At 45.6% G+C, this 9,921-nt stretch overlaps 1 protein-coding gene across 1 annotated transcript in view; it reads right to left on the bottom strand.

Annotated features, from left to right (window-relative positions):
- Window positions 1–1,658: 1,658 nt before the first annotated feature.
- The window catches only part of Rgr (retinal G protein coupled receptor), a 12,171-nt gene continuing 3,908 nt past the window's right edge, over window positions 1,659–9,921 (bottom strand). Inside the window, exons 4-7 of the mRNA XM_005348668.2 lie at window positions 6,968–7,121; window positions 5,450–5,567; window positions 2,644–2,757; window positions 1,659–2,184 (exon numbers count right to left, since the gene is read on the bottom strand). Of these exons, the coding sequence (XP_005348725.2) occupies window positions 2,062–2,184; window positions 2,644–2,757; window positions 5,450–5,567; window positions 6,968–7,121 (509 nt within the window). The 3' untranslated portion in view covers window positions 1,659–2,061. The remainder of the gene's footprint in view (window positions 2,185–2,643; window positions 2,758–5,449; window positions 5,568–6,967; window positions 7,122–9,921) is intronic.

The raw sequence follows: 9,921 nt of genomic DNA, 5'->3' as shown, positions 1-9,921 counted from the left end.
TATGGAGTTTTTCTCCTAACTGGTCTGCCCTTTAAAGGAAAATTGAGAAACCATGGTGGCATTTAAGTTTTCTGGTTAAACTTCACGATTTTTTTCTAACCAGAATGGGGCTAACATGGAAACACATTCAAATTCCATTGGCATACAGAGCTGAACTGTGTTGACTGTAAATTGGATGACATACTTCTTACTTCATATAGAGGAAGAAAAACGGTTCCTTTCCGTGGTAGGGACTTAAAGATAATAGGCAGGAACTCCAGCACTGTCTTTATAATCCCTATATTGTTCTGCCTAATTGCACTTGCATGGGTGCAATTGTTCAATCATTTCTACCTGGGCTTCCGAGTCATGTGCAAGGCCAGCTTATACTCTGGGATCTCCGGGCTTCTCTCTCTATCCACGGCCTAAGTCAAGCATCCTTTGTGGGTCCTGAAGTATGGTCAAGTGTAACCTTGTCTGCACAGCACCCAGCTCAGAACATAATCCAGAAAACAGTCTCTTGGGAAGGCACCCCATTCTTCTCTTCCTTAATTCATCCTGCAAAACAACTAAACAGGGCTGGTTTTTGTTGTGTTGCTGTTTTTGCTTTTCTTTTTTCCAAGTCATGGTTTCTCTGTGTGGCCCTGGCTATCCTGGAACTCAATCTGTAGACCAGGCTGGCCTTGAACTCGCAGAGAACCACCTGCCTCTGACCCCCAAGTGCTGGGTGAAAGGTGTGCTCCACCATGCCTGGCTAAGGACTCTGTTTTATGCAAGCGCCTTCTGGGTTGTTTCTATGTGACCTGATTTTGTGCATCTGGAGAACCAGGTGGAAGACCCAAGTCTACAAATTATTCTCATGACCACCCCTCATCCCCAGAAACTGGCCTGTTCAGGTTCTTGGCTTCATAAGATGTAATTTCTATCTCTCACAGAGCCTGGGCCATCTGTTCCTTCCACCATTAGACTTCCAGAATGGGCTCCATCACCCTGTCAATCATCCCCACTTTCCTCCAGGACAGCGGGTCTCACACAGGACTTTGCACCTAGTATGTCTTGATCCTGACTTGCTGACTCTGTAGAAGACACAGGTGAACATCTAAAGGTAGCTGGAACCCCTCCATTAGTGTCACAAACCCAGAAGCACATGGGCTCTACAGGAAACATCTGAGCTGGAACAGGATCCTGTGTGTTCTGGGCAAAGGGCTCGGCAAAGAGGCACCCTGAGCTCTGCAAACTGTCACTGTGAAGAGGAAGGCAGAGCTGTGGCTCCACATCTCCTGACATCTGGACACTTAAACAATTGCTTCCATTTTTTTTAAAAATATTGGCAATGAGTTCCAGAACATTTTAAATCAAACTTCAATCCAAATCTCACATAACCAAGGACTCATTTTGAATTCTGGTGCTGGTGGCTGACTCAGGCAGGATGTAACCTGCATGATCTGCCTCAGTCTGTATGGTCAAATCATCATTACTGTCATCTCACAATATGAATCATGTCTTACAATATGGGACACAGAGCAAGGGGCAGAAAAAGCCATCGATACCATTACAATAAGTGTTATTTGAAAGCTGGAAGCCTCAGATGTGTCCCCCCCCCCTTCAAAAAAAAAACAACCCCAGGGCTTTGTCTCCTTTTATTTTAAGACTGGGCTCATGTAGAACATGGCCAAGGCTTATTTCAGTAGCTCTGTTTCAGTAAACATTTTATGTGCTTGGCGAGTATGTTAGCTTGTTCAACCATACGGCATCTTTGTTAGTTCATAATGATGTCTTTGCTCTGGGCTTCAGATAACTAAGTTCAGAGAGAGTTATGTTTCCAGGGCCTCTTTGTCCATCTGTAAAGAAAGGGCAGAGACTAGTACTCTTTCCATGAACCTAGTATCTGAATTCTTGGATCCAGCCTAATTCTGGACTCAACAGGATTCTCAAGGCTGCTGGATAAGCATGACATAGACATGGCAGCATGTCTCTGGGGCTGCTGGGAAGTGTGCTAGGGCATCTTCCTGCCAGGGACTCAGCCCAAGCTTGCAGAGGTAGGCTTGACTGTGAGCAGCGCCTTGAAGAATCTTGCTGGGTTCAGTTCTGCTTGCTCTTCTGTGGAGCCAGGCACTGCCAGACTCCTCTGTAGATCATCTCACTGGGCAAGGCGTAGTTGATGGCATTGACTGTGGGCATGGTTTTGGCAATGAGGGCAGGCACCTGTTGTATTGGAAAAAACCCAGGATAAATGCTCTGAAGCCTCTACGTCTCTCCCAGGCCCACTTTATGACTCATCCCCTTACAACTGCCAATCATTTGATTCTTCAGCCTCCGAGTCTTTTCTGGTAGATGTCTATGGTTCATCAAATGTCACAGAACCCCCTACCACATCCTACCCATGCCCAACCTGGGTGTCAATCCCAGCCCCTGGTCTCAGAGCACATGCTCACTCCATGTCTAGCTGTCTCTATCATCTCAGTATGGCCCAAGGGTTGAAGGGGCACTTCAGAACAAAAACATTTTTTTTTTGTACTTTGCAAACATTTAAGGGCAGAAAGAGGGAGGGGAATGAAAGAGAGACCAAGTGGGTGAGTTAGCAGGAAGCCAGAAGGTGTGATACAGCAAGACAGACAGATGTGAAGATGTAGGGGATTCTTTGGGCTTTGGAAGAGTCTGTACCATCTGTAGCTTGGGAGAGATAAAGCCCACATCTGCGACGGTTGCATATAGGTACAGGAGGGCATAGGGGCCCCAGCCCAGCAGCAGCATCCTGCCTGGCAGAGTGGTGTTCACCTAGGGAGGAAACATCAGAAGAAGCATCCTTCATTCTAGGTGGCCATAGTCATGCAGAGGCAGGGCTCCTAGCACAGGACAGGCTCTAGGAAGGGGTTGATCCAGCAGAATATCCTGGTAGCACATGAGCTCTTTGCCTTGAAAGGCTAGGTAGACTTAAGCCTGGTATTTAAGCCTACCCGACCTCAGTTTCCTTGTCTATAAAATGGTATGATAGAGCTGAGTTGCCTGGAGGTAGGAACTGGGGTAGGATGGATAGTGAGCAACATTCTTTGACATGACTCTATAGCAAAGGAGATTTAACTGGATGAAGACACATTTCCTTCAATGTTGAATCTTTAAACTATGTTGAGCAGTGAGCCTGGGAATACAGCTCAGTGGGTAGCGGCCTTACTGTACAAGCAGAAGGATGAAATTCGGACACCCAGCACCCATGTGAAAAGCGAGATGCGGTGGCACATGCCTGTAATCCCAACACTGGGAGGCGGAGACAAGAAAGATACATGAGGCTCACTGGTTACCCAGTCGAGCCAAGCAGCAAGCTCCAGGTTCAGTGAAAGTCTCCCTCTCAAAAACCTGGAGAGTGGCAAAGGCAGTAAGCACTGACTTTTGGGCTTCACAGCCATGTGAACTCCTTCCCCCGATGCTCCTCAAATGTGAACCAGGAACCATTTTTATTTTCTTGTGAATTAGACCTCTTCTGGAGAAAAACGTGTAGTGAAGACAGATGGAGCGTCTTCCTGGGAGACAGACATTGAGGCGAGGAGGGAAACTAGCTCCTTACAGTAGACAGTTCCATCTCCAGAAGCTCCAAGCTTTTCTTGGAACCTTGGTGCCATGGATAGTGACCAATGCTTGAGCAAGCAGAGCTGATGCCTCAGAAAGATGAGGAAATCATGGCAGTGGTCTTCTGGCTGATGGAACCCCCAATAAGTGTGAAAATTTCATGTGTACAGATCAAAGTTGGGGTGGGAAAGGCCAATGAAGCGGCTGGGTAGACAAATGCCCTTATATCCAATCCTAACAATCTGACTTCAATTCCGGGACCCACATGGTGGAAGGTGAGAACTGATTCATGTGAGTTGTCCTATGACCTCCATGTGTGTATGCCCATGTAGACCAGGGTAGCCTTGAGCTCGCAGAGATCAGTCTGCCTTTGCCTCCTGTTAAATTGTTTTGAGTTGCAGTGACATTCATTGTTGGAGCAGTGTGAGCTGATGCAGTCACTATGGAAACAGATCTGTCATATGGCCTAATAATATCACTCCTGGGTATCCAAAGGACTCTGCTTCCTACCTCAGAGACACATGCTCACCTATGTTCACAGCTGTTCTGTTCACAATTGCTAGGACACAGAGACAGTAGAAAAGACAACCGACTGATGAATAGATCATGAAAATGGATAACAATAGACAGCAGAATTTTATTCAGCTGCAAAGAAAATGAAATTCATAGGTAAATGGGTTGAACTGGAAAACATACTGACTGAAACCCAGACCTAGAAAGACAGGCAGATATGGCCAGTTGGTGGCCTTCAAGGATGTGGACTATATGGGTAGCACAAATTGGGGTTGGTGGATTACGTTATTTAAAAAGAGAACGTGAGCTAGGGATAAAGAAAGTAGGGGTGAACCTGAAAGGAGTTATGGGAAGGGGTGTGGATTGAATAGAATACAACCACACACTGTATGAAGTTCTCAAAGAATTAATACAAATAATTTTTAATGTTGAGGTGAGCAATGTGGAAGAGAATCGAGGAGGTAGCGCTCTGGCCTCCAGGATCGGGGTCAGGATTTTTGTCCCAGGGCAAACCTTGACATTTTAGTTAGATCCACAGATGAAAGTAATATATAATCTTGTTTTCTAATTCCCAGGAATAAATTTCAGTGGCATGTTGTCTTACTACAAAGAATATTTTTATGCACTAAAATCGAGCACTTTGTGGAAGAGCTCCAGGGCTGGGATTTGGTCCACCTCTGCTGTTACTAAATGCGGGGTATTGGTGAGTCCTTTAGCTCCCTTCTCTGCACCTCCTCCCAGTCTGTGACAAAGCTTCCGCTCATTAGAAAAGATTCACAAAGATGAAGTGAAAATACATATAATGTCTACAATATCAATATTTGCTTTCCTTAAAAACAACCCTTTGCTGCCAGTTACGGCTCATTTGTTAATTGATTAAGGGGCAGAGTCAAATGAACATCTCTGGCACGGGAGTTTTAATATGGGGATTCTGAGCTGGCCAGGAGGTCTTATTTTAAAGCATCGTTTTCTTGGGCAAATGTGCTCGCAGGTGTGGTTTGATGTGGTGGGTAATAGCCTGTGAATGTGGTTAAATTAAACATCTCAAAGCAATTTAAAAAGCAGCATTTGAAGAGTCCTGCAATTTAATGCCAGGCCTCAAATCCCTAGGGAGACTGAAGCATTAACAGCCTGCAGGATGTAATGCGGGAGCCTGGATCTCGGGCCTGCAAGGTCTGCACAAATCAGTCTTGTTTGGGCCCTTGCTGCCTAAGCTTTGGAAATCTGAGCAACAGGAAGGTATTTTCTAGCCCTAACAATATATCTATGCAAGCTGGGTTTTTTTTTTTTCTGATGACTTTTGCAAAATCCTGACTTCTGTCGTGCCATGAATGTTGCCAGGGTCTCTGAGAGGACCCAGAGGCCCCCGCTGCTGCAGGAGCTAGCTTCTTACCGGAAGATGACCACTCCTGGAGAGTTTGTTTTCCATGAGCCGGTACGAAGTGAGCGTGATGAAAAGGGGTACCAGGAAGTTGAAAAAGGCCATGGTGAAGAGGAAACTGATTTCGTTTCTACAGGCAGAGGGGAGAAAAACAGAGGTCAACTCACCCAGGATACCAGCAGCTCAGGATGCTACCATCAGGATGTCCATCGGTGCTGGACAGTGAGTGGTGGCACCCCATCTTAGACACGCGCACATAGTAGGTGCTCCAGTGCCCAGCTGATCTCTCTTGGGTAGTCAGGAGCCATAGGTCTTCATGAAGTTTGCCTTTGGGAACCAGGAGCTCAGAAAGGATTTGTTTTTCAAGCTCAAATGCTCACTCAGCCCTGCTGTCTTATTGGCCAAGGGTGGATAGAATTCTTCAATTTGGGAAATAAATTCACTAAATTCTGAAGGTATCAGTGGGCCGAGAGGAAAGAATATCCAAGGACATTTCTTAATTTTTCACAAACATTTGAAAATAACCCATGGATGCTGGAGACTGGGTACTATCTCTTTAAGCAGTCAGTGAAGGGGCTGGGTATGGTGATTCACACCTGGGAGGCCAGGCAGGAGGATTGCTACAAGTCCACTGCCAGCCTGGGCTCTAGAGTGAATTCCAGGCCAGCCTGAGCTAGTGTCTCAAAAATCAACAGTGCAAAACTCATTAAAGGGACTGCCAAAGAGCCTGTGGTCTCAGTTCAGGCCTCGAGGGGCTGGGAGAATGACCAGAAACAACTGGGAGTCACAAGGATGCATTCCTGACTTCATGAAGGGGAGGCTTCTCAAGGGCTACATTTTACTTGTTCACTAAGGAGAAGTATAAGGAATCCTTGTTGGGTGATGTTCTGTAGGACATTATTAGGACCATCCAAATGCATAGGTCAGTTTCACATGAGAAGCCTGTTATCAGGGGCAAATGAGTCTGCCTTGTCTGTAAAACACAAATCCAGTGTAACTGTGCTGAAAACAAGATGGGGAGAGGTGGGAGGCATGGAGCTAGAAGCCGTTGTGACCAATCCCAAAATTGATACCTGATGGATTTTCTAAGCTCTTTCTCCCCAGAGCCACACAGATGGTGCGATAGCATAAGAAAATTCCAAGGTTATGGAGACTGCATGTATTCAATCCTATTTTGACAGGGTTTAGCCCACATTACATGCGGAGGACGTATCTCCATGCCAGGAGGTCCCTACCTATGCAAAGTCCTTATATGCTCTAGATATGTTTGTCTGAGGGCCTGGGTGCCTCCCCAAATCAATGCATTTTGCACCAAGACAACTCCCTGTGCTGACCAGGGCCAAAGGATAGTGGAGTTCCATAATAGTTATAACTGACACAGACCAATGACCCACTGCATAATGCTCCTTTGGGTTTCCCCCAAATTTGACATTGTTCCAGTTGAGTTTTCAACTGGAACACCCTTCTCACAGAAGCTTAAAGTCAAGATCCCTGTAGAGGTGATCCTCAAAGCTACAAGTGCCATCTCACCTGTCACCTCTAGAATAGTCCAATGTACAACATGTCCCCAAAGGCTCGTAGTCATAGTGGCCCCAGCCCATCAGGGGCAGGGATGCCCAAAAGGCAGATGATAGCCACACAAACAGCACCAGAGGGATGGCTGTGTTCCATGCCAACTGTCTACCTGCAGAGATAGAGGAAAGAAAGATAGGTTGTAAAGAGATAGCTTGACTATGTGAAAAAGAATGAACTTTGTCACTGCAGACTCCCCAAATCCCTAGTCCAATAGTAATAGCATGGGTATCTTTGAACCTCAGTTTTTTCCATATTGAGCATGAAGCGTTTGAGGACTATCATGAGCAAAAGAGATCATTGGAAGTGATGGTCTCCTCATATATCCTAAATCATCCTTAGAGAACAGAGAGGAGGAGGGAGGGAGTGAAGACAAAAGGCAGAAGTGTCACCCAAGGCCAAGGTTGAGGAAGAGATCTATACAGTAGTTTGGATAGATGTGGGGTGCTTGCTGAGAGGCAGGTGTCTGCTCTCAGGATGCTCTACAGAAGCTCAGGGACCTGGATTCAATCTCAGGGCTGCTGGCGGAAGCTATTGTACTGACAGCCTCTTAGGGTGTGATGTGGTCCAACCTGACTGACCTGCCGTGGTCCTGTTCTCTATCTTCTGCAGCCTCTTTGATTGGCCTGTCTTCAGCACCTCTGTTCCAGGTGTCCTTGTCTTTCTGTGGATTATTTGTTGAGCCCTTTTGACCCCAGGGTAGAAGACAGGGCTCCCGATAGGACAAGCGTAGAAGAGCTGGTTTACAACCTCCCTCACATCACACCTAGCCCCTCTTGATAATACAACAGATGAACTATGTTTGAATGTGCACTTCCCTGCTAAAGATAGGTTGTGTCCTCCAATGCAAGTGCTGAGAGTGTAATATCTAGTGTGATGGCCATTGAAGGTAAAACTTTGGGAGCTCATTCATCATGAATGGGGAGTTCTGAGTGAACTTCATGCTCCTTTAGTATGGATCTTTCTAGACTGCAGTGTAGTTCACAACTCTCATATTCATATAAGGACAGACATGAGAACAATGACCTTGTGAAGATGCAGTTTGGTGTGGTAGTGCATACCTTTAATCCTAGCACTCTTGAGGCAGAGGCAAGCAGATCTCTGTGTGTTCAAGGCCAGCCTGGTCTACAAGAGCTAGTTCCAGGACAGCTGGACTGTTACACAGAGAAACCCTGTCTCCAAACAAACAAACAAACAAACAAACAAACAAACAAACAAACAAACAAGGATGTAGTTTGGTGAACATCTAGAAAGAGGAACTGCACCAAGCAAGACCAGACATGCTGGCACGCCTTATCTCAGGCTTGAGAGAAATAGAGTTCTATTGTTTAAGCCATCTACTCTTTGATGTTTTGTTATAGTATCCCAGGCCAACTAAGGCACCCTTTACTCCATCAGAGGGCGAGGTAATTAACATCCAACTTTCCCCACGTGGGGCAGAAGCCTTTTTGCATGAAAAACATTTCCATGATAGAGTGTTCACTGTCGCCCAGTAATGGAGCAGATGAGCCTGACCTCCCTCCTCACTGGTCCCTGTCTTCATGTTGTTCTGTTGCACTCCTCTTCCTCCATCTCCCCTCCCTCCACATATGTGTGTATGCATGTCTATATGTGTGCAGACATACATATGTGTGTGCGCATTGTGCATATGTGTGCACATGCATGTGAGTGTGTGTGTGTGTGTGTGCATGCGTGTGTATGTTTGTGTGTATGTTGTGATGATCTTGAGGATATTTGGAAAAGGCAGTATGGAAGCCATAAAGAGGAATCCCCAAGGCCATGTTAACAGGAGAGGCTAGCTTATCATCACTCAGAATAAAATCAAGGCAGTTTTTCACCAAGAGAGGGGCTCCTGATACCTGAAGGTTAGTCTTGTGGAAGTCATGGACCCTAAAGAGCCTTCATGCTAATAAAATCCACCATGCAAGACTTGGACTCAGTTGAGAAAGGAACTAACAACCTCTGGAGACATCCTGGCCATACTCAATGCCAGCTCTATTTACTGGGCTAGTGTCATGGGGCTGGTTGACTACCTTCTTTTTCTTCTCTATGCCTGTTTCTTAGGCTGTACACTGGAGGTTTTCCATCTAGGTCAGTTGAACTACAGTTTTTCAAAGTATGCTCACGTGCCTCTCTCTGCTAGTGATAATGTTGTATGTTTTAACATGTACTGAAATTTAAGTACACTACATCTGTGATTTCACAGCTATTATTTAGAATAGGACATTAAGAAGAATAAAAATTAGCTTTTTGTTGTTGTTTCGGAGATAAGGTCTTTTGTAACTCAGGTTGGCCTTGAACTCACTAAGTAACTGAAAACAACCTTGAACTCCTGATTGTTCTGGCTGTGCCATCCTCCAAGTGCTGGCATTAAAGACGTGCACCATCACGCCAAATTTTTGTGGTATATAATCATATCCTAAATAAGTTCTAAAGAGAACTTGGCAAGGCACACTCATAATAGCTGGTTTGGGAAATAGAGACGGGAGGACCAGGATTTCAGTCACCCTGCCTTCATATGGAGCCTGAGCTACCTGAGACTGTCATAAAACAGAACTAATGAGATAAAAGAAAACCCATAAAACTAAAATAAAAGTCTGACATTTTTAAAGTAACTCATTTGCTGGGGAAAAAAAATAACAAGCAAGGGTTAGGGACATAGCTCATTAACACAGTGCATGCCTGGCGTGCGTGAGCCACTGGGTTTACCCCTAGCAGTGCATAAAGCAGGCTTGGAAGGGCATGCCGGTCATCCTAGCACTCACAGGGAGTCTGAAGCCAGCCTGGGGTACATAAAAACCTGCCTCAAAACAAAATAAAACAAAAGACAACAGAGCAGGTGGCACACTAATGACAAAATCTACAGTGAGGCTTGGGAAATCTAGACCTGGGTTCATCTTCATGTGGCTCTG

This window comes from Microtus ochrogaster, chromosome 6, assembly GCF_000317375.1.
Source record: "Microtus ochrogaster isolate Prairie Vole_2 chromosome 6, MicOch1.0, whole genome shotgun sequence".
In the NCBI taxonomy this organism is placed as follows: Eukaryota; Metazoa; Chordata; class Mammalia; order Rodentia; family Cricetidae; genus Microtus; species Microtus ochrogaster.
This window is presented reverse-complemented; position numbering and strand designations above follow the sequence as displayed.